Source organism: Panthera uncia (genome assembly GCF_023721935.1).
Source record: "Panthera uncia isolate 11264 chromosome B2 unlocalized genomic scaffold, Puncia_PCG_1.0 HiC_scaffold_24, whole genome shotgun sequence".
Taxonomy (NCBI): domain Eukaryota; kingdom Metazoa; phylum Chordata; class Mammalia; order Carnivora; family Felidae; genus Panthera; species Panthera uncia.
The window spans coordinates 5,343,047-5,367,858 of NW_026057580.1; the positions used below are offsets into that span (position 1 = coordinate 5,343,047).

General features: G+C 46.6%; 1 protein-coding gene across 2 annotated transcripts in view; it reads right to left on the reverse strand.

Moving 5' to 3' along the window:
- Window positions 1–24,812, reverse strand: part of TBC1D22B (TBC1 domain family member 22B) — an 80,321-nt gene that overhangs the window by 13,376 nt on the left and 42,133 nt on the right. Inside the window, exons 9-12 of one of the 2 annotated variants that reach the window (XM_049653352.1) lie at window positions 8,863–8,969; window positions 8,464–8,539; window positions 5,989–6,116; window positions 5,609–5,704 (exon numbers count right to left, since the gene is read on the reverse strand). In XM_049653352.1, coding sequence (XP_049509309.1) covers window positions 5,609–5,704; window positions 5,989–6,116; window positions 8,464–8,539; window positions 8,863–8,969 — 407 coding nt within the window. Of the gene's footprint in view, window positions 1–608; window positions 5,705–5,988; window positions 6,117–8,463; window positions 8,540–8,862; window positions 8,970–24,812 lie in introns of those variants that run through there. The other variant, XM_049653351.1, reaches the window with a different exon arrangement.

Consider the following 24,812-nt stretch of genomic DNA (forward strand, 5'->3'; position numbering starts at 1 on the left):
AGACATCACCTCTGTGGTTTCTTCCCCAAAAGGCATGACCCTCAGTTTCGTCATAAGAAAACATTAGACAACCCCAAGTCAAAGGACAGTCTACAAAATAACGAATCCGTACTCTCCAAGAGTTTTGAAAATTTTGTCCTGGAAGACAAAGACGGAGGAATTGTCCCAGGTTAGGATCCTGCATTGGATCCTCATCCAGAGAAGGACATTAATGGGAAGACTGGTCAAATTCAAATAAAGTCTGTAGACTGCTAATATTTTATCGACCTGAACGTCCTGGTTGGTTAATCACAGTACGGAATATAAGATGTAAACATTAAGTGGATATGGGTAGGCTATTTGGGAACTCTACTATTTCTGCAACATTTTGTAAGTATAAAAATTATTGCAAAGTAAAAGAGAGAGGATACTTTTTTAAAAACCTGGTTTGCGTGGAGTCCCTCCTCCCCAGCCCCTCCAGAGTCTGACATTCAGCCCCTAGAGCGCCAGTGGCTCCTAAGCCTGGGGGCTCTCTCAGGGCCTGGGCGGAGCTCCAGGACTTCCCAGACAGAGGCCCAGACCCCCCCAACCCCCCAACCGGGCTCCAGCAACGTGTACAAGTGCCCAGAACTCCCTGTTGCCTCCAGGTGTGGTGGTCTTTCGGACTCCACCTTCCCACAGAGGCAAGTGCCTTAGTTTCCTCCTGGGAAGGAGGGCATGGAAAGGAATGAGGAGGCCGAAGGCCCTTCTGGCAGTGGAAGGAGAAAAACCCAGGAGCCAGAATAGTAGACCAAAAGGAGGACCTTAGAGGACTTCTTTCTCAGTTTTAAAACAACCAATCTTTTGTTAAACATTTACTTCATGAGAAGAAAGCCTGTGAGCAATTATCAATGAAAGGTGAGGGGTGGTAGAGGGCAGAGGAAGCCCTGGAAGGAGGAGGGGAAAGGGGGAGGAGGGGGAGGACGAAGATCCTTGCCCGGGATCCTGGAGTACTGCTATGTGAATTCAGCTCAAATGCCCCAGGAGGTGTCTGGCCAGGCCCCAGGGTAGAGGCAACAGAGCACAATCCATGTGTGGGGCACGATGCTGGGTGTCTAACTCCCTGGGTGACCTTGAGCCAGTTACTTAATCTTGCTGTGACTCAGTTTGCTCATTTGTAAAATGGGGGTAGTTATTATGACCTACTCTGTGGGACTATTGCAAGGATTAAATGAATTAAACACAAATAAGCATTTATTTGTTTATTATTTATTTTAAGATTTTTTTTAATTTATTTTTGAAAGTTTATATATTTATTTTGAGAGAGAGAGAGAGACAGAGTGAGCATGCACAGGGAAGGGGCGGGGGGCGCGGAGAGGGGGGAAGAGAGAGAGAGAGAAAATGAATATCCCAAGCAGGCTCTGCACCATCGGCACTGAGCCTGATTCGGGGCTCAAACTCACAAACTGTGAGATCACGACTTGAGCTAAAGTCAGACATTTAACTGACTGAGCCACCCAGGCGCCCCAACACAAATAAGCGTTTAGATTAGTGCCTGCTACATTAAAAGTGCTAAGAATTAGTTATTATTAGGTCGAACCTTATGAAACTGCCAATATCTGACATTTGGACCTATGAAAACAATGTTGTAAACGTCACCCTAATATAATCATCATTATTCCACTACACCAGGCCAGGCTGAGGGCCAGAATTGCCGAGGGCCCCTCAGACCACGGCAGAGCCTTGGCCCAGCACTATTAGAAGCTCTCACTTCAAGTGGCCCATGGCTCACAGGACGGGCCACTCTGTCCCTGCAGCACCTGTGCACACATTGCCTCAGGTTCCCTTGCTCAGAGGCCTCAGGAAGGAAACATCTTCAAGTGATCCTCCTGTCGTCAGTTCTGGGGCCCCTCTCCCAGGCAGTATGAGCCCAGATATCTGCTCAGCCAAGGAGAAGCAGGCGCCCTTCCTTCTGGGGGCTTCTGCCACAGCTGGGACACTGCCTTTTACCTCCGCAAACTTTGACACCCCCTCTCTAGTCCTGTTTGTCCATCTAGCTTGGCAGCTTTGCCCACGATTAGCCTAGCATGGTTTACTCTGGTAAGTTACACACCACTTAGAGACTTGGGTTCCTAAAGCTTTGTCTTCACTGCTTCTCAGACTCGGGAGTACATTTCAGCAAACAATATTAATGATAATAAGCACCCTGTTCTGAGGCCGTAGGCCACGTATACCATTCTAACTGCTTCACACGTATTAACGATTTAATCCTCACGGTAGCCCTGGAGGTAGGTACTCACCCCCATTTTACAGGCAAGAAAACCGAGGCCTACAGAGCCAAGTTACTTGCTTCTGGCTGCACACCTAGAAAGGTAGCAAAGCTCAGATCTGACCCCGGGCAGTCTGGCTCCACAGACCGTGGCTTTACCACTGCACTATTCTACATAGTCCCCAACTTTCGAAGGAGGGTCTCTGCTTCCCCCTGATGCCCCTCCACTGGCTCCCCTAACCGGGGGCTCTTCTTCCCTGTCACTAAGGGTGACCAATGGCCGGTCTGCTGAAACCACCACAACTCTTTTATTTCTGCAGTGGCTTCGCCTAATTTTTCTTCGAGTCGCTGCAGCTGTTCAGCCCTCAAACTTCTCTCATCCAGGCTGGGCCAGTGTGGCTTTCTGGGGTACCTGTGTTCATTTACAGAGCTTCCTTTGCAGCGACTTAACCACAGGTGGCCCTTCAGCAGTCAGGCTGCACATACCTTCTTTCTCTGCACAGGTCACGGGCCAGTAGCTCACAATCTCGCACAACACTCTCGCACCTGCACCACGCTTCTGTCTCCTAAGGGACCCTGCCCATCGATCTTAACACAGCTGGGCACAGGTTTTCTCTTCTTGGCCATAAAATTATGGAACAGTGGGGCTGGGAGGAACTTTGAGGACTGTCCACTTTAATTGCCCATTCTACTTCGTCTATAAGAGAGAGGTGACAGTCCTCGAGTAGTCTCACCGAAGTGTTAATACAGCAGCAGGCACAAATCCTCATTGTCATTCTGTGGGTTACTGAAGAAAGACCTCAAATCCACCAGATAATCGAATATGCAACCCGGTAAAGAAGAACATCTCTAGTTTTAAAGTCACAGACTAGTATGGCCCTATGTTCTGCCAGGATTGTGAATTGCTGAAAGCCATTCCAGGAATCACCTCCACCTCTCAGAGCTAATCTGGGAAGCACTTTCATCACATATGACAAGGCCCACTGAGCCTGGCTCATGATAACTAAATTAGACCTCGTGCTCTTGATGTCCTGCTCCACCTCAACCACATTATCAGAATTGATAGCTCACCCCAGCATGCGGCCAATCCGGCCCCCTTGTGCTCATTCATCCTAGGACGTCGCATATGCCGCTCGTTGGCAGAAGCCGTGGCTCGTGGTCAGCTGCCGCAGCCTCTCGGCACCACAGCCGGCATCTGCTCACAGAAGCCCACTCTCTCCTTTTCCTTCCAAAGCCCTTACTTGGGCAGGCTGGGTCCCGTCTTTCCGTCTATCTGCTAAAGAGACTTCTGTTCTTTAACCACCTAACACCAATTACGGAGAGGTCCAGCCCAGGGGTCACAGAGAGACGTTGCTGCTCTTGAGAACACCTACGTTATTAGTTAGAACTCAGAAGAACATTCAACCTTCTTTGGCTTTCCCACCCCCCCCCCCCAACCCCACCCCTGCTCTTAAAAGAGCTTTATGCCCATTAAAAAAGAAAGGGAGAAAGAAAGAGAAAGGAAACTGCTTAGTCCAGAAATGTGCAAAGCAGAAAAAGAAAAGCCCATCGCTGCCCCCCAGAGATAACGACCATCGAACAACCTCCAGGCCTCTGTGTCTGCGGACTGCAGAGCCTCGCAATCTGTCCCCTCGACCCCTAATTCCCCATTCCCCCTTTCCTGGGCCTCCTGGAGCAGCTGCCTGGCTTTCCACCACCCAACGTGTGCCCTCCAGTCTTCTTCACGTTCCCCAGCCAAGGCTTCCCGGCCGCCTCACTCTCCCCGGCCGTCCCCTCTGCCTCCTTTGCTCTGTCCACCTCTCCCCACCAGCCTCCTCGGGAAGGTGTGCCAGGGCTCAGGCCCGGGGCTCTTCCCTCCTCCGTCCACACTCACTCCTCATCTACTGTCCTGGTTTTAAGGACCATGTAGCCAGAGGCTCCTAAACGTGTGTCCAAGCTCTCTCCTTCTCCAGCTCCAGACTCCTAAGATTTGTTTGCCTACTCTAGATCTCCATTTGGGTGTCTAAAAGCACTTCCGATTTGGCATGCCCAAAACTGAACTCCTGAAATTCCTCCCTAAGCCTGTTCCTCCTAGACCCTTCTCATAAGCTGAGTCATCCTGACTCATCCCTCTCTGTCCTACTCTGCACTCGACACGTCAGGAGATCCTGTTGGCTCTATTTACAAAATATAAGCAAGATCTGCCCACTTGTCACACCTCCACTGCCACCATCCAGGTCCAAGCCATCCTCGTGTCTCACCTGGAGGACTCTAACAGCCTGATGGGCAGTCTCCCTGCCTCCACCTTCGTCCACACCTACAGTCTACATAGAAGCCAGAGTGACCCTTTGAAAATGTAAGTCAGATCACGGCCCTCCTCTGCTTAAGACCCTCTTATGGCTCCCCTTCCACTCAGAGTAAAGCCAAAGCTTACAGTGGCTACAAAGTCCTCTGTGATCTAGGTCCCTTGTGACTTCTCTGGCCTCACCTCTTCCTACTCTTCCCCTGGACCACTCTGTTCCAGGCCACCACCATGATTCCTTAAGTAGCCCAGGGAACCCCACTGTTCCCTCTGCTTGGACACTCGTCCCCCAGATGTCCATGACTCACTCTCTCACCTTCCCTGAGCCTTTGCTCAAACATCTCCTTCTCAGTGAGCCTATCCTATTGTATTTGAAATTGTAAACTATCTCTTCCCTACCACCTAATAATCCCTTTATCCTGCTCTACTTAAAAAAAAAAATTTCCTACGCTTTTGTTTATTGTTAAGTCTCTTCCCAACCAGCATGTAAGCTCTATGGGAACAGGGATCTGTCTATTTTGGTTTCCAGTATATCCTATGCCTTCACCAGTGCCTAGCACATGGCAGGCATTCAGCAAATGCTTGTCAATGAATGAATGAGACATCTCTTAGGCCTGCCTAGCTGCTCTGCAACCTTTCTAGCACTAATACCTATTAAAAAAAAAATATATATATATATATATATACACACACACACACACATATGTATATACATACATGTATATGTATACATATATATTTTTTAAGCTTAGTTATTTATTTATTTTGACAGAGAGAGAGAAAATCCCAAGCAGGCTTGGTGCCGCCAGTACAGAGCCCAACTCCAGGCTTGATCCCATGGACCGTGAGATCATGACCTGAGCTGAGATCAAGAGTCAGATGCTTAACTGACTGAGCCATCCAGGTGCCCTAAAACCCTTTTTGTACTGAAGAACTCTGGGGCTCACTGACTTGGCCCATTGGCCTTCTGAGCACCCTGTCTCCTTTCCTCCTCTCGGCCAGGTACCTGCCATTGCACCTTCTCCCTGTGCAGCCCCACTAACGGAATGGCTCCCGCTCTGATGCTCATCCCAGCCCAGGCTAAGCTCTTGGTCACTCACCTGAAAGTCCTCCTCATCCAAGATCTCTTTTCTCCACTTGATCAAGAAGGCTGCACACACGTAGAGATGAAAGTGGGAGAACCCTTCCGGTTCAGACTGGGAAGGGAAAGAACAGTTAGGTCTCCAGGCCCTGACAAGGAGCCGGCTCTAGTCCTCTTGGTCCCGGTCCTCCTGCAAGGTAGGAGCACAGCAAGGCACTCCTTTCACGGCTGGGCACACGGAGGCCTGAACAGACTCTGTAGAGGCCCTGCCCACGAGGCCAAGGCAGACACAGAAATAGAAAGGAGGTAGGGGATTCTGAGCAGCTACTCTCCACCAGGGCAGGGAGCTGGGGGCCTCAGGGACAGCCTGGCATGGAGAGGGCAGGGGTCCCCGCATACCTGGTATGTGTCCCATAGGCGGATGGTGCAGCGAAGGGGAAGCTCCCGCATGAGCAGGTTGTTCATCCAACGAAAGGCAAACTGGAGGTATTCAACCTCGTACCTCCTGAAGTGATTATGTACCTGCTCTGAAACAGAAAGTGTCATTGGCCCCAAGACCACAACCTAGGGGACTGACTGGACCCTGAAAGGGTCGCATGAGCCAAAAGGGCAGTTTCCATCTCCTTCTCCCCCCTTCTCCTGGGGAATACAGGCACAGAAGGGCCGAACTGGCATCCGACTGTCCTTTAGGTTGGATTCTGCCATCTCACAGCCACACCACATGGGTAACCCAGTCCCACACTCGGCAAAACTATTTTAACACCCATGGTGACGCTCTGGGTACCTTTCCTCCTTCACAGGGCTCCTCTGGCCATAAAGCGGCAGACGTGAGGTTCACTTGGCTGCTTGACCCCATTACTCTTCAGAGGAGGAGGCAGAATGGAACAGAACCATGGGGGTCACCTTGGCCATCCTCCTGCCAGTGAGGACTTCCTCCTCAGCATCCCTGACAGATGGCAGCCAGCAGGGACTTAAACACTGCCAGAGAAAGAGGTTCACTGACTCCATCAAGGGCAGCCTCTCCCACTGATGTATTAAGTGATTCGCCAGAAAGTGCTTCGCTGTATTCAACAGAAACTAGCTCCTTCCTGACTCCCACCCTTGGTGTTTGTGTGGTGTTCTGGAACAACCTCAAACAAACCTGATCCCTGTTCTACATGACAGCCCTTTAAATAGTGCTTAACAGCATTAAAAAAAAAAAAAAAAAAAAAAAATTATTATCCTCCTCAGTTTCCTAATCTAGAAAATGCAAATAATTATTCGTACCTCAGAAGATTCGGGGGAGGAGAAAATGAGAAAACAAAAGTGCTCACAGCAGCACCTGGCATGTGGTAAATGCGTAAGACACATACTTTTTGAAAGAATAATAACAATAGTTATTTCTGGGGAATAGGATTTAAGGAGGGTAGAGGATGTTTACTTTTCATTTTGTGCTTCTCCCAATTGTCTTAATTTTTACAATGTCTATTGCTTCTATGATTCAATGAAACAATAAAGATATATACATTTACCAATCCAATATCCTAAAGTACTATGTCTTATCAGGTATTCGCGAGGGCAGAAAAAACAAGGAGAGGGCAGACGGTGGCAGAAACCACAGCCCTCTGCCCTCCGGGCCCACGCTGAAGCTCACGGCTAGGTCAGGGCGGCTAGGTCAGGGCGGCTAGGTCAGGGCGAGAAGGGGGAAAAACCGCCTCCGGACGATGTGTCGGAAACAACCGTAAATCAGCAAACAAGACAGGAAGACGGAAATCTTGTCATGAAAGGAATCTGGAGTGAGTGGCACAAACCAGGGAAGGTTTTCAAGAAGAGAGAAGCTGGGGAAGGAGAGAGAAAGATACGCGGTTTTTGTATGGGGGCGGGGTGAAAGGCGATGCCTTGATGAGGCACAAAATCCACACAGAAAGCCAGGAAATGAGGTTTATTAGTTGTGTCGTGTCTGGTAGAGTCCTAAAAAAGCTCTACAGTGTAAATGGTGCTACGGAGCCCACTTAACAGAAGATCTTGCTGTGAGGTTCTAGGCTATCTTTATGAAACTTAATTCTGACTTTCTCTTTCTGGGCCTCGGTTTCCTCATCAGTCAAGAGCAGGGCTTCCCAGCTTGCCTTTTAGTTCTAACATTCCATGATTCCAAGCCAGAGCCAAGGAATTACTGGAGGGCTCTCGCCCCTCAGAGACCTTCTGTGCCAGGAAGAGTCATGTCTCACTTCTTGCCCCCGCCACCAGCCCAAACTAGTCGCAGAGAGCTGTGGAAAGGCCTGCCGGATATCAGCCAGACTAGAGGACTCTGCGTCAAGTCCAGGAGTTCTGAATGACATCACCACCTGAAGGACAAGGTCAGAGTACAGCTTGATGCTAGAAGCAACGGAGAGCCACAGGAGGCTTCAGAGCAGGAGAGGGACGGAACCAGGATGGTGCTCTGGAAAGATGCAGTCGTATCACAGAAGGTTTAGAAGAGGAAAGAGTACAGAGGAGGCAAGTCCTTATAGGAGGAAGCTGCAGAAATCCAGGCATGGCTGGATCAGAGCTGTGGCCAGGGAAATGGAGAAGAAAGGGCAAATTTGAAAAGAAGAAAAAGGGAGGAAGGGTTGGAAAAAAGAAAAAAAAAGGGTGAATGTGATGAGAGATGCTAAAAAGAATGGACGGAACTTGGTGACAAAAAACAAAGGGGGAAAAAGAACTCGAGGGGCCCGCAGACCTCTCACCTCCCCTTCCTGCCGACGTGTGGAAGGATGCACACGCGCCAACAGCCCGGACGGAACTGGAGAGGGTGGTGGCAAAGAAGCGGGCAGAGGAGAGGCCCCCACCAGCACAACTGGCTGTGTCGGAACCATACCGTGCTGCTACCAGAGAATCCCTCTTCTTCCAACCTACCATCAATCCGGCTGACGAGCTCTTCCAGCGCCTTGACCTTCTTCTGGATCCCTGGTTGTGCAAAGGTGTAGTTATCCTGCAAATGACACAGAGCCCGGGATGAACAGGGACTCCAAAGGCGTGCTACCGCTCTCGACTTCACTGAAACACGTTTAAAAGCACAAGCTGTTTTCCACAGCTGGTGCCGGCGTTCTGGAGAACAAAGGAATCTACAGAACAGCAGAGGGTGGGCAAATCCTGATGGAGCCCTGTGCTGTGGAGGAACGAGGAAGAGCCGTGCTGGGCGGTGGCGGGGGGGGGGGGGGGTGCTTCTGGCTGACACCGAGGAGCAGTAAGGAGCTCAAAGGCCTGCAGGGAGCCCCTGGACCCGGGCAGCCCGCATGGGCAGAGCCGGCTCACCTGGATCCCATCTAACAGCTTGCTCATGCACCAAAAGCTGTCGGCTTCAATGCTTCGAAGCACGTCCTGAGACAAATTGGTCACGTCAAAGTTCTCCACGTCCTCTTCTGTAAAACAAAAGGTGAAGAAAGTCCAGAGGTCTTCTCTAAAACATGGAGAAAGCTAGAGACTGGGATCTTCTACGGGGTCCTTCAGGCCAGGGGACAGCCAGGCTAAAGTGATGTGAGGAGTAAGGGCCTGTCCTCCTCCCCTGGTCAGGTGGGCAAGCGGGTCCCAGGAGAGCTCTTGAGGATCCCGTTCCAACACAGAACAGGCCACTTCTCACACTGGTTCCACCGGGTCCAACATATCTTTCTCGGCTGTATTTGTTCATTCGGCTTTAGGAAAAGATATTTCAGTCCTCATGCTCAGTGAGCTACGTACCCAGACCCTTGGAGGTGGTCTGGAAAAATTCTTGATTTCAGAAATTCAGTGACCTGTCTAGCATACGCACACCTGCATGGACTGAGAAAGGTGGGATCAGATGGACCCTGTGGTTCACTTTTTTTTTCCTTTGGCCCCCCATAGTTCATTTTAAAGACAGAATCTCCATATTCTGACAGACCCACTGCTGAGACCACTCAGAAATGAAGATGAGGGTGTGAAGGCAGATGGCTCGAGCCTGACGGAGCTTCTGGGACTTAATTTCACCAGGCTGGTAGTACCTAAGCTGGGTTCCGTAAAACATCAAACCTATAGGGTACTCCAGAAGAAGGGCGTTCCGTAGACAAGTACGGTTGAGAAATGGCAGTCTTATCTCGGAGATTCACAAAGATCATAGCGAACAAATGGATTTGGGAAATTATAACAAATTTTGCATTAAGTAAATCTATTTAACCTTTTTTATCCAGGACTTCCCAGGCTTCTTTAGCCACAGGACCTCTTTTATTTATTCTATTTTTTTTAAAGTGTTTTTTTTTTTTTTTCTTTTTGAGAGAGCGAGAGTGCATGTGTGCATGCAAGTCGGGGAGGGGCAGAAAGAGAAGGGGACAGAGAATCTGAAGCAGGCTCTGTGCTGACAGCACAGAGCCCGATGTGGGACTCTAACTCAGGAACCATGAGATCATGACCTGAGCTGAAGTTGAACACTTAACCGAATGAACCACCCAGGCACCCAGGGACCTCTTTTAGAGACCACTTTTAGCTTCTCGTGGAAACCCCACACTAAGTAATAGTAGTGGGAACTAGTCTGTCTCTGAGATCCAAGTGGGGAGAACATCAGAAGTGCTCTAGAAACCTGAAGAAGGAAAAGGCCATGGGATGTGTCCTTCCTGCCACAGAGGTGGGAGTACTAAGAAGGTTCTGCTTGCTAACATGACAGGCCACCTCAACCCACAGGCCCCGGCATGCCTGGCAGAGGCCACACATGCAAATGTTCAGGCTGGAATTCTGTGCCAAAGGCGGCTTTTCTCCTTAGACCCACAGCCTTATTTTGAAAACAGGATGTTCACTGCAGTCCCATGTGCTGCAAAGACACAGGCATCTGACAACATATATTCAGAATCCAGCCCTTTCATTTATGAGAATTATTACTACGACCTACAACTAACCCCCCTTGGGACAACATGTAACAATTTTCAGATTTTCATTCTGTATAAACAGCATTTTTTAATGGACATCAAAGACTGTAAAAACCCTTTTGAGGGGGTTAGGGTGCTTTGTTAGAAAAGCTATAATCCTGGGGCGCCTGGGTGGTTCAGTCAGTTGAGCATCCGACTTTGGCTCAGGTCACGATCTCACAGTTCGGGAGTTCGAGCCCTGAGTCGGGCTCTGTGCCGACAGTTCAGAGACTGGAGACCGCTTCGAATTCCGCGTCTCCCGCTCTTTCTGCCCCTCTCCCACTCGCGCTCTGTCTCTCTCCCTTTCAAAAATAAATAAACATTAAAAAAAATTTTTTTAAAGAAAAAAGGAAAAGCTATAACCCTGGAAACAACCTAAAAGCTCAACTCCAAGTACAGCTACAGTTAATACATGTAAAGTGCTAACTATCGGGCCTGGCACACAGTGGGTACAATATAGTCTATTTCAGATGAAGCTTATCAAGAATTTGTAACGACAAAGGAAAGTGTGTCACAGTGTTAAGGGAAAAGAGCAAGATACAAAATTATTTATGGTATACTCTCAACTACTCTACATACAATATTTATGTGTGCTTATATAAGCACAGAGGAAAGACAAAATATACCACAAGGTTTACAGTGTTTATTCCCTAGGCAGTAGAGATAAAAGATTTTTATTTTCTTTAAGCTTTACTCGACTTCTCAAAATTTCTACAATAAGCATAATTTTTATAGTAGGGGGAAAAACGTACATTATTTTAGAAAAGAAAGGGCTACAATTGACTACACCTGTCTTTTATCACCAAAAAGGAATAAAGGCTTTGTAAACTAACACTAAGCTTGCAGAAACTAAGACTTCAGATAACATATAAGGGTCCATTTGAGAAATCACATGAAAAAAAAAAAACCACAACCTTCTAAAGAAATAGCATCCGCCCCCCCACCAACTTAAACACCTACTATGTGCCATATACATACTATTAAAGAATACCGAGCTCTAAGACCCAGTTCAGAACCTTCCTCTTTCTTTTTGCTTCCTATTACATTTCTGAGACCATCCTGTACCTGCAGCTCGCTGCTCCACACGCGTTCCACCACTTTACATGTCCACCCCCCTAGGGACAGATAGCAGGTGGCTCTGACTCCCGCTACCACAGACAAGGCCCTGAGAGACGACCCCCTCCGACCCTGTACAGGAAGTGCTCTGAGCCACAGGTACAGGCAGCGAGCGCGCTCCCCGGGGCCAGCCCAGCAGCGACGAGGAGAGTGCCGCCTCCTGGATCGAGCGCGGCTGCTCACACTAACTGTCCTAGGCAGGAGCCCCCCTTTCAGAACGGGGCTGGAAGAAAACCGTAAGACCCACAAGGAAGGCTCAAGACCAAAACCACTCCTGCCGCTCCCACGCATTTCCCAAATGAGGATCCAGAACTCCATGATCATTCGAGGAGTCCTCTCCACCCGGGGCACTCTGCAATTCCAGAACACCACAGTGGAAATGTAACTGGGAGTGGGAACTATCCACCGCAGAGTAGCAACGGGGGGAAAAGAGCCTGGGTCCCCGAGAACGGGGAGCACAGCTACCGTATCAGCCCTGGCAGCCTGTGGCGTTTTTGTCAGACTGAACGGCACGTGGCTAAGAGTACCGACTCTGGAGCCAGACTCAAGTCCTGGCTCCGTCACTCGCTAGGTGTGTGGCTTTGGGAAAGGACTTTACTTTGGTGCCTCAATTCCTTCTCTGTTAAGGTGGTAATATCCTACCAGTGTCACAGGATACTGCAAGGATTAATACATGAAATGTGCTAACAACAGTGCCTGGCACGAGAAGCGTGACGTAAATGTTAGCTGGTATTATCGTTATTAAATGAGGCCCAAGCAAACTTCCATCTCTTTGGAGCCTCTGTTAGTTTGGATCTCTGTTATTTGCAGCTACCCCTAACCTAACTCCAATATGTACCTTAAAGATTAGCTAATTTTCAAAGCCTTCCGTTTCCCCCATTTGGTCTAAAGGAGGAAAAATCTAACAACGTAAGGTCTTAAGTCGGTAAGATGCCACTCTCAGGAGCTGAACCGATTCCAAACTATTAGCTGTCCAGGAGCAGAGGGACCAACAGACAAGATGCTGAGCCCTCTTTGGGGGCCTCGAGTCAGGGGCTCTGTCTCCCCGTGTGCCTGGCCTGCGCATTAGACCTTTGTTTTCACAGACGGTGGGACAGTTCACCAGCCTTTCAGGGAGTGGGAGGAGAGTTTTGTTCTAGTGTTCTGCCTGCTGGGAGGATAAAATTCACACATTCAGTCAAAAACTGTGAGCTGAGTGCACCAGCAAAAAAGCAGCAGAGAAAGGAAGGCCCAAATGCTCTCTGAAGAGCTTCATTCAGCATAAACAGTCTGTTCAGGAGGATCATTAAACATTCCACTTGAGAAAATTCAACATATAATTGAAGCTGGAACGGGAACCCATGCCAGCAATGTAGTCTCGAATGGGGGCAGCGTCTTTGGTTGTCATTACAGAGCGTACAACAGCCAGGACTCCGACTGGAGGCAATGAGATTTGAAGGATATTTTCTGGCTATTTTAAAAGGCAAAGCATCCAAAAAGAGGAAACCCAAAAGCTCTTGATAAGAATCAAATTGCCCACTCTGGGCTCGACGAGAACATGTCCATTTATTAGCTGATAAAACGTACTTGAGCGGTGACTCTAGTTGAGTGTTTATTTTTCTGAGAACCCCAAGTCCTGGGCCTGACATCAGGCTCGTGTATGCCTGAAATACTCAAAGACAGCTTTGGGAAGAACTAGTTCTGCTTAAACTGACAAGAGTAACTCGTCTCTTTGCCGCTCTAGGCAGTTCCCAGGAGCCATCTGTGATTGCAGGGCAATTTCTAGATTCTGTGATCTGTTGGGGCAGAACGATTCGGCCCGACTGGTGGGCAGGAGAAGATTCAAGGCATCAGACTGCAGATAGCCTTTCTACTTCCTAAAGCCTTTGGTTGCCTGATTCCTGTCTTTATAGTTTTAAAACTAGACACAATACCTTACATAATATTTTCTGAACACAAAAGTAAGGAAAGGGAAAAATAAAATTTTGGTCACCCATCTAAAGCAGCTCATAAAATCAGAACGTAAATACTACATCCAGAAAAACACCGCTTTAAGAAAAGTGTCAAGGGATTCAAGGTGTCACTTGCACGTAATTATTTTTAAGTGGTTCAAAATGCGACATAAACGTATTACGGGGCACTATTCACCTGGCATTTGCAGGCAGGTACACGATGGCAGCAGCCAAGGTGAGGATGTCACTGCAAACCCTAGTACGGGGAGGGTGGAGGGGCTCCCGGCTCATTCCTGGAGGGTCAGACGACCCGGCAGAGCAAGGAGGGTAAAGAGAATTGGTCTCCTGCAAGGAGGAGGTCAGACGGAAGACTTCTTCTGAGGCTCCGACAGAGCAGAGACCCGCAGGGAGTCGACTCCGGTTCGTGAGGACCACGCCGCAGACCGTGAGAGAGGCGGCGTGCTGTCTCAGAGATGCAGGGAAGCAGCTGACCAGCGAGCCCTTCCTGACACTGTGCCTGACGGTGCAGTGACTAAAAGGTAACTGTTAACTCGGAACGACACACGATCTCTGGCTGTTCACTTCTTAGCGTGGAGCAGCCTGAGCACACGTGCATCATGAGACCCTGGTTAAAATTAATTTTAAAAATCAACACACCACCCCATTTTTTCTACTTTTCTGTATTACTTTTACTTAGCAAACGTTACTGACTCGGGGTTACCCCAGCCTCTTGGCACTGGCTGTGGGAGCCCAGATTACATAAACCCAGACTATGTATTTGGGTTAATGGGCCAACGAAGGGCCAGGTCCAGCAAACACCTAGCCTTCTAGGACCTGTCCAAAGATCACCCACAGAGACAGGCAGCATGTCCCCAAGACACTGTGGATGCGAACAGGCTTGGGGAGTCCAGGGCCCCCCAACGTCAGCTGCTCTGAGGCTCTTCATCTGGGCTCAAACGCCTTGAGTATGTCAGCTGTCACCATCTCTCCTCTGTTACAATTTCTCGCTTATTCCTGGGTCAGATGCCAGGCAGACAGAGCAAGCAAGCAAGCACGTGCCACTCAGCTCACTGCCCGCGAGAGAGCAGGCTAGGTCTCAAGGTTCCCGAGGTGATAAGCCACAACCTGCCCTTGGAGAACTTCCCTCCGACATGAGAGGAAATCCAGCACTGGACATCCCACTGGACATCCCACCAAATGCACACACTGCTCTCAAGTGCCAGCTGGAAGTGGCTCAGCTCAACACGCTGGCGGGGCTACACCCACATATATGTGTGCGGCCCGGAAGAGCCTCAAATATTCCTCAACTGCCTATCATGTACAAGGCTGCTTCATCTAGGAAGACCGGGACAGGAGGCACCTTGAGGAAAGCATCCAAAAACGGTGGGCACTAAACAATTCAACATCAGGGCACCTAGGCGGCTCAGATGATCAAGCATAGGACTCTTTAAAAAAAAAAAATTTTTTTAATGTTTTTTCATTTTTGAGAGAGAGAGAGAGAGAGACAGAGTGTGAGCAGGGGAGGGTCAGAGAGAGAGGGAGACACAGAACCTGAAGCAGGCTCCGGGCTTGGAGCTGCCAGCACAGAGCCCGACGCGGGGCTTGAACGCACAAACTGGGACATCATGACCTGAGCCGAAGTCAGACGCTTAACCGACTGAGCCACCCAGGCGCCCCTAAGCATATGACTCTTAATTTCCGCCCAGCTCATGATGTCAGTTTGTGAGATGGAGCCCTGAGTCAGGCTCTGCGCTGCTTGGAAGTCTCTCTCTCTGCCCCTCCCCCACTCTTTCTCTTTCTCTCTCTCTAAGTACATAAATAAACTTAAAAAAAAGCTTTCTTAACAAAATGTATATTAGGCTTCACGTTAAAAAGCAAACAAGTAATGTCCTCTTAAGACAATAATGAAAACCCACCATTACGAAATAAGTTTGTCCAGTTTCATCTTTGGCCTCCACTCCTCACCAGACAGGGGACAGGATGAGCAGGGTGGCTATTGCAGGCAAAGGGTCAGATATGAGATAGAGAATAAGGCCTCCCAGGAACTGAGAGCGTGGAGCTGGAGTATAATCCACAACAGCCCAGGACCAAGACAAGGAGGCAGTGTCCGTGGTACCTGGGGGAGTGCAGGCAGTTACTAACAGCATCCCCTTTTCTCTGAAAGTGAGTGTTAACTATCAGAAACTAACTGCACGGCCAGCCCCTCACCTCCTTCAGGACCTGGCACAAACACCCTCTCCTCAGCGTGACCCTGGCTCACTACCCTGTTTAGGGCCTGCTCCCGTTTCCACGCTAGCCAACAGGGCATATATCTCTGCTTCACTTTTCTCCATAGCACTTATCACAATCCAGCAAATACTTTACCTGTTTTTCTATTCATTGTCTGTTTCTGCTCATCAGAAATCTATGAAGGGATTTCTCTTTATTTTTTTTTAATTGTTTTTTAAACATTTATTTATTTTTGAGAGACAGAGAGAGTCAGAGCACAAATGGGGGAGGGGCAGAGAGAGAGGGAGACACAGAATCTGAAGCAGGCTCCAGGCTCAGGGCTGTCAGCACAGAGCCTGATGCGGGGCTCGAACCCACAAACTGTGAGATCAATGACCTGAGCCAAAGTCGGACGCTTAATCGACTGAGCCACCCAGGCACCCCATCTTTATGTATGATTTACTTACAGTAGACGACACGTAAGTGCACAGTTCTGTCTCGACCCACGTATACATCTGTGTAAAAGATGCCTCAGTCCTTGGGCACCTGGATGGCTCAGTCAGTTAAGCATCCAACTTCAGCTCAGGTCATGATCTCACAGTTTGTGGGTTTGAGCCCTGCATTGGGCTCTGTGCTGACAGCTCGGAGACTGGATCCTGCTTCAGATTCTGTGCCTCCCTCTCTCTCTGCCCCTCCCCCACTCACACTAAAAATTTTTTTAAAGATCTCGGTCCAAATAGAGAACATTTCCAGCACCCCAGAAATTTCCTTATGTCTCTTCCCAATCTCCCACCATAGTCAACCACTGCTTTGATCTCTACTGCCATGGATTATTTTTGAACCCCATTTACGTGGAATGATACAATGTGTCCTTTTTTGGTATCTGACTTGTTCAACACAGTGGTTTGGGGATGGTTTCTTCCATGTTGTTGTGTTTATTGATAGTTCATTCTTTTTATTGCTAAATACTAATCCACTGAATTTTCCTGTTAACAGATAATTGGTTGTTTCCAATTTTTGTCTATATGAATATAGTTGCTATGAATATTCTTGTACAGTCTTTTGGATACTGTAAGCTTTCGTTTTCCTTGAATAAATACCTAGCAGTAAAAGACTGTGCTTTTTCTCTACTTTATTTATTTATGTTTGTATCCCTAGTGCCCAGAGCAGTGCCCGGCACAGTACAGATGCTCAATGAATACTCGCTGAGTGAGTAGTGCTACTCCTGTCTCCATCTCTTAGAAGAGATAAAACTTCCGGCTAATTCAGCATAGTATCAAAATATTGTAATTCACTGCCCCCTGGCGGCCAATCCTGGCAATGCCATACTAATTCCTAAATATCTTACAAAGTTAATCGTGAACTCTTTATTCTCTCATTTACCTAGACATGTATGGAGTGCCTATTTTGGACATCAAAATGAAAGCACTAGGAATCTAAGATATTTAAAATAGCCTCTAGTCTTAAAGAATCATATAATCTGGTGGCAGAGGGCAGGAGGACAATACAAACAACAACCAGCATGATGAAGTGCTATAGAAGAAACGTACGGGGGTTAGGGACACAGCACTGTTGTGGGGGCGGGGGCAAGGCGAGGGTGAGGGCAGGCTTCCTTTATAAAGGAGGCACAAAGATTAGCCCAGGGGAGAAGAAGGGCATGGTGCAGGACAGGCTTTAGATTAAAAATGTCAATTTGGAGCGGCTGAGTTTAAGGGGTGTGGGAGGGAGCAGATCCCACAGGACCTTGCACAAGCTAGGCAACCTGGACACACTTGAACCTGTACGTGAGGGGATGTTACTGGAGAGCTTTAAGTAGAGGAGCCGCATGGGCAAGTCTGTATTTGAATGGTGTGTAAGATGGACTTGAAAGGGGATAAAAGCAGAGAAGGGGAAACACACGTGGCCATTTCAGCAACCCAGGTCTGACCCAGGGCAGTCACAGAAGAACAGAGAGCAAGGCACATGCAAGAAACATTTAGGACATAAAATCATCAGAGGCTTGTAAATGATTAGATAGAGAAGGGTGAGACTCACGCACAATTCTTAGCATTTCTGACTGAAGAGTCAAAAAACTCTGCCAACTGTGAGAAAAGAGTGGCTGGGTCCGGGGAGAGAAGGAGTCGGTAAAACACGGAGTGTGAGGAGCCTAGGGGTAGCAAAAATTGCAGGCTGTCCCCAAATAACTGTTCCCTTTTACGTCTTGGTGAAGGGACCCCTAAAGAGTACTGGCCACCTGGCATATAGACTGTTTTCTGGCCAGCTATGCTCACATGACCAAGTGTAGACAAAAGAGATTCAAACCTAAGCACCATATACAACTTTGGGAAGTGTCCTTAAATGGAAAGAGTATTCCTTTCTTCCCTTCCTTCTCCGTACTGGATGGAATACAGACGTGATGGCTGGAGCACAAGTAGCTATCTTGGATCACAAGAAGGAAACCACATGCTGAAAACGGAAGAACAAGAGTGAGGAGCCTGGGTCCCTGATATCTTAGGGCAGGCTAAGCCCTAAGATACAAGCCCTGGACTACTTACCTTTTTTTTTTTTTTTTTTAATTTTTTAAAATGTTTTTATTTATTTTTGAAGGAGAGAGAGAGAGAGAGACAGAGGATGAGCAGGGGAGGAGCAGAGACAGAGGGAGACACAGAATTCAAAGCCAGTTCCAGGCTCTAAGCTGTCAGCATAGAGCCCAATGCGAGGCTCGAACCCACAAACTGTGAGATCACGACCTGAGCCGAAGCCGGACGCTCAACCGACTGAGCCACCCAGGCACCCGACCTCTCGTCTTTTTATATGAGAGAAATTAAATAAGCTTTTCTATCTTGCTTAAGATCCTATTATTTGGGGTTCCCAGTCACACGCAGCCAAGCTAGCCCTAACTGATCATCTACGACGCATCCAAGTGGAAATGTCACACAGGGGCCAGGACTCGTAAGTCAGAGGTCTGGGAAAGACTTCCCTTCTGGCAGTTCCATCGCCATGACGCTTCTGAAAACATCACGCTTCAAGTAGAACTTGAAATGAAAATCCTACTATGCTGCTTCATGCAGACGAGAAGAGGGAGAGCTATTCGATACCAAGGGTTTCATTTTGTACTGATGGAAACCACCAGACAGATACCACTCTGCCTTTGGAAACAAGACGGGTCATGAGCTCCGCTCTTCTACAGGATTTTTTCATATGCATCACTCAAAAGTTGCCAGTAAGCAGTTTGTTTTGATGAGGACCACACTATCAGGTATGGTGGACCTTAATATGTTTGGGGCTAGATCAATAATATTGTGTAAGCACAAACGTTCTGGTGGATGAGAGTTTACAGGTATTCTGCAGTCTCAGGGATCACAGGCCAGAGACTAGATCTCCTTTAGCACTGTCACCCTGGGCCCAGACACAGCTGGCTTATCCAGAGATAAGCTTCTATGTGAGCAGCTGTCTTCAGCAGATAAAGAAGCTGCGTGGGGGCCAGGCTAGCTATAGACAGCTTCTCTATCAACTCAGAGGGAGTCACTGGATCTCCGTTTTTAACTCTTTTTACAACAAACATGACATACCACGAAGCAAGCTCAGGTGCTACTTTATAGACATGACGGAGTGCAAATAGGGGACGAGAAAGGAGAGAGACTCTGATAGAGCAGACCCTTCAAGCTATGGTTCAGGGAGATGGGGCAGTGGGCCAAGGCTGCCTGGTGGCACCTGCCCAGGATGACAAAGGCAAGAGCCTGGCTTATCCCACAGGTGAAAGATACCTGAGGCCTCCTGAAGCAGGGGTGTCATAGCAAAAGACTTTTACAGTAGCTGCCTTATTAGGACACAACACCATTAGAGAAGGGGAGGAAAGAAGCATTATTACCTAAACAAGAGAATTTTTTTTTTTTTTAATGTTTATTTATTTTTGAGACAGAGAGAGACAGAACATGAACAGGGGAGGGGCAGAGAGAGAGGGAGACACAGAATCTGAAACAGGCTCCAGGCTCTGAGCGGTCAGCACAGAGCCCGACGCGGGGATCGAACTCACGGACCGTGAGATCATGACCTGAGCCGAAGTCGGACGCTTAACCTACCGAGCCACCCAGGCGCCCCCTTTTTTTTTTTTTTTAATATAAGCTCTATGCCCAACGTGGGGCTTGAACTCACCACCCCAAAGAGTCACTTGCTCTACTGACTGAGCCAGCCAGGCACCCCAAGAATTATTCTTAAAGGTCATAAACAATATTGTATCTCTGTTCAAGACGACCTTGAGGCTGGGGAGAAGACTGAATGCCTTATTTCTTTAAAACGTAACTTATATCCATCAACTGGTGAATACATAAATAAAACGTGGTATATCCACACAATGGATATTTGTATTTGACCAAAAAAAAAGAATGAGGTACAGACAGATGCTACAACATGGATGAATCTCGAAAACATGCTAAGTGAAAGAAACTAGGCACAAAAGACCACACACTGTAAGATTCCATTTACATGAAATGTCCAGGAAAGGCAAACCCATAAAGACAGAAAGTCGATTAGTAACTAATTAGGGGTAGAGGGGATGGGAAGCTTAAGGGTGATGGCTAAGGGATACAGGCTCTCTTTTGGGGGGTTATGAAAATGTTCTCAATTGATTGTAGTGATGGTTACACAACTCCGTAAGCTAAAAACTACTGAACTGTACATTTTAGTGGGTGAATTGTATGGTATATGAATTACATCTCAATAAAGCCACTACAATGAAAAAGCCCACAAAACTTAATTTATAAACTCACTGTAACTCCAGTAAAAATTCTAAAAGGTTCCCACTGCCTGAATTTGGCAGGTTGATTCTAAAGTTCATGTAGCGGACAGAAGAAATGAGTGGACATTTCACTAAAGAAGACATCCAAATGGCCAATAAACACATGAAAAATGCTCTACATCATTCACCACCAGGAAAATACAAATCAAAACTGCAATGAGATACCACCTCACACCTGTCAGAATGGCTAAAACTGAAAACACAAGAGACAGCAAGTGTTGGCGAGGATGTGGAGAAAAAGGAACCCTCACGCTCTGTTGGTGGGAACGCAAACCGGTGCAGCCACCGTGGAAGACGGTATGAAGGTTCCTCAGGAGGTTAAAAATAGAACTACCCTATGATCCAGCAATTGGACTACTCGGTATTCACCAAAAAAATACAAAAACACTAATTCAAAGGGATACGTGCATCATCACGTTTATAGCAGCATTATTTACAATAGCCAAGATACGGAAGCCCAAGTGTCCATCAACTGATGAATGAATAAAGAAGTGGTGTATACACACAATGGAATATTATTCGGCCATAAAAAAAAAAAAAAGAATGAAATCTTGCCATTTGCAATGACACGGATGGAGCTAGAGTGTGATCATGCTAAGTGAAATAAGTCAGTCAGGAAAAAACAAACACTGTATGATTTCACTCGTACGTGGAATTTAAGAAACAAAACAAATGAGCAAAGGGAAAAAAAGAGAGAAAGGCAAACCAAGAAACAGACTCTTGACTGTAGGGAACAAACTGATGGTTACCAGAGGAGACATGGTGGGGAGGATGGGTGAGACAGGTGACGGGGATTAAGGGAGCACTTGTCATGATGAGTACCAGGTATTGTATGGAAGTGTTGAATCGCTATATCGTACACCTGAAACTAATGTAACTGTTAACTATACTGGAATTTTTTAATGTATTTTTTAACACTTATTTATGATTGAGAGACAGAGACAGGCAGAGCATGAGCATGGGAGGGGCAGAGAGAGGGGGAGACACAGAATCCGAAGGAGGCTCCAGGCTCTGAGCGGTCAGCTCAGAGCCCGCCATGGGCCTCAAACTCACAAATCGTGAGATCATGACCTGAGCCGAAGTCAGATGCTTAACCGACTGAGCCACCCAGGCGACCTTATACTGGAATTTAAAATAAAATTTAGAGGGGCACCTGGGTGGCTCAGTTGATGGAATGTTCCGTTCTTGGTTTCGGCTCAGGTCATGATCTCATGGTTCATGAGATCGAGCCCCACATCAGGCTCTGTGCCGACATCACGGAGCCTGCTTGGGATTCTCTCTCTCCCTTTCTCTCTCTGCTCCTCCCCTGCTCTCGCACTCTCTGTGTCTCAAAAACAAATAAATAAACATTTTTTTAAAATAATAAAAATTAAAATAAAATTTAGAAAGGAAGGTAGAAACATGAAAATAAATTAAAGTTCACATGGAAGAAGAGCCAAACCAAGTTTTTAAGAAAGGTGTTGAAAGGGACTGGCCCTGGAATAATGACAAAACACACTACAAAGCTCAAAACCCCAACTGTGTGCTGTTGGCATCGAAATGGAAATAAGTGGAACAGAATAAAGAAGGAGAGCCATGTAAATAAAGGAATTTATGTTGTATTACCAAGAGGGATTTCACACCAGTGAAGAAAGGATGCATTATTTATAAATGGTGTTTGAAACAATGAACCATTCAGTTGCACAGGAACTTTAATCTCAACCCTCACCATTCAGGAAAACAAATTAATAATGAAATTTAAAGAACTAAATGTAAAAACAAACCCACAAGAGTATTAGAAGAAAACAGGAGAGAGTATTTTCATAATTTTGAGGTGGGGAAGGAAAGACTTCCTAAGCAAGATACCAAACCCCCAAACTAGTGGTCTCCTTCGCGACCTCAGCACCATTTGCCAGGACTGGTTTACTTGTTGTTTGCGAGCCCCTCCACTAGAGGGCAGGGCCCACCTCTGTCATTTTAGCCTCTCTATCCCCTGGCAGGCAGCAGGAGCTCGATAAACACCTGTCAAACGTGCAGATTTGACTACATAAAAATCAGGATGTTCTATATAAGGAGACACAATCAACAAAGTTAAAAGACAAATGATAGTCTGGGAGAAAAACAATATTAGGCTGAACCATATAAAATTCTCATTTGGCAGTGGGGGGTCAAAAATGGTTGAATATTAGCAATTTTGTGTGGTATAGCCTACTATTTTTAACACATACCAGGTAAAGGAGGAATATATCTAATCTACAAAAGTTTTTACACAAGACCAACAATCCAACAGGAAAAAGTGGCAAAGGATCTGAACAAGCAGATCCCCAAGAAACAAATGCTAATATGTACACAGAAGAAAAGATAAACAACCTCACTCACGAACAAGCAGAACAAAAACAAACACAAACCATGGTTTATTTGCCAGATTGGTGAAATAGAGTTAGATTAGGATATCTAGTTCTGCTAAGGATATGAAGAAAAGTGCACCCCACGCTAGTGGCTGGAGTATAAACTGGTACAAACTTAGAATTTAGACGTGTAATTTAAAAGTACCTAAGGACGCCTGGGTGGCGCAGTTGGTTAAGCATCCAATTTAGGCTCAGTTCATGATCTCACAGTTTGTGAGTTCAAGCCTCATGTTGGTTGGGCTCTGTACTGACAGCTCGGGGCCTGGAGCCTGCTTCCGATTCTGTGTCTCCTCTCTCTGCCCCTCCCCCACTCATGCTCTCTCTGTCTCTCAAAAATAGATAAATATTAAAAATAAATAAGTAAAAAATAAAAAAAAGAAGTACCTATTTGGCATGCTCTTAGGACTAGCAATTTCACTTCTGGGGCTCTCTTTCAGAGAAATAAGGTTTGTTTTTTGCTTGTTTATTTATTTATTTTTAAGATTTTTAAGTAATCTATATCCAACGTGGAGCTTGAACTCATAACCCTGAGATAAAGAGCTACACGCTCATCTAACTGAGCCAGCCAGGCACCCCAGGAGAAATACGTAGTTTAACACAAATGCACAAGAAAATATATATAAGGATATTCAAAATAGGTATATTATTTATAATAGCTAAAAACTGTAGACAACTTAAATGTCCTTCAATAGAGGAATCGTTAAATAAACAAACTGTAGTAAAGCCTTATTAGGGGAACAAATGTCATTGCTGAAAATGATAAGGTAGATCTGTATGTCCAGACTTGGAAAGCTGGCCGTGATTTTTTTTTTTTTTTTTTTTTTTTAAAAAAAAAAAAAAATAATAAAAAACTATGGATAGCTGGGCACCGGGGTGCCTTAGCTGGTTAAGCGTCCAACTTCAGCTCAGGTCATGATCTTGCAGTTTGTGAGTTTGAGCCCCGCATTGGGCTCTGTACTGACAGCTCAGAGCCTGGAGCCTGCTTCAGATTCTCTTCCCCCTCTCTCTCTGCCTCTTTCCTGGTCATGCTTTGTTTCTCTCTTTCGCTCTCTCAAAAATAAATAAATATTAAAAAAAAATTTTTTTAATAAAAAATAAAAAAAGAAAAGAAAACTATGGATAGTTGAAGCACTGGGCTGGCTCAGTTGGTAGAGCTTGCGACTCTTGATCGCAGGGCTGTGAGTTCGAGCCCATTGGGTGTAGAGATTACTTAAGAATAAAATCTTTACAAGCAATTTTTTTTAATTTTAAGTAGGCTCCATGCCCAACACGGGGCCCAAACTCCTGACCCTAAGACCAAGAGTCATACACTCTATCATTGAGCCAGCCAAGCACCTCCCCCAAATAAAATCTTTAAAAGAAAGAAAAGTATGAATAGTTTAAACCCATTTTTTTCTCAACACAATAAAGAAAAATAGTATGTGCAGTACACACAGGGAAAGGTCTAGAAGAATATACACCAGATCAGAGTGGGAAGTAAGGGAGGTAACAGCATTTCTATACTGTTTTGATTTTTTTCAATGAGTATGTACTTTGTACCGCAATTTTTTTTTTTTTTTTTTTTTTTTTTTTAAAGGCAAGGAGCAGTAAGAAACGTACTGCCTGCTTTGGAACAGAGAATGGAGTAGAGGGAGCCATTAGAAGTCTGAAAACAGGGATCTAAGTTGAAACAGCAGCAAGTCATATTAAGAGGACAGGTATTAAGGTCAAAAGACCTAGGTCTGAGTCTGGAAAGCTTATTAAATCCTTGAGCCTGGGATTTCTCCCTGTAAAGTGAGTTGTGCATCTACCTTAAAGAGATACTGGGGCCTACTAAATGAAATCTGGTAGGCCACAGTGCTTTGCAAAATGGTAAAGTGCTTTAAGAATCAGGGTGTTATCCCTGGTTGGCGTGGTAAAGCCCTAAGCTGAAAACCAGAAAAACAAGGGCTAA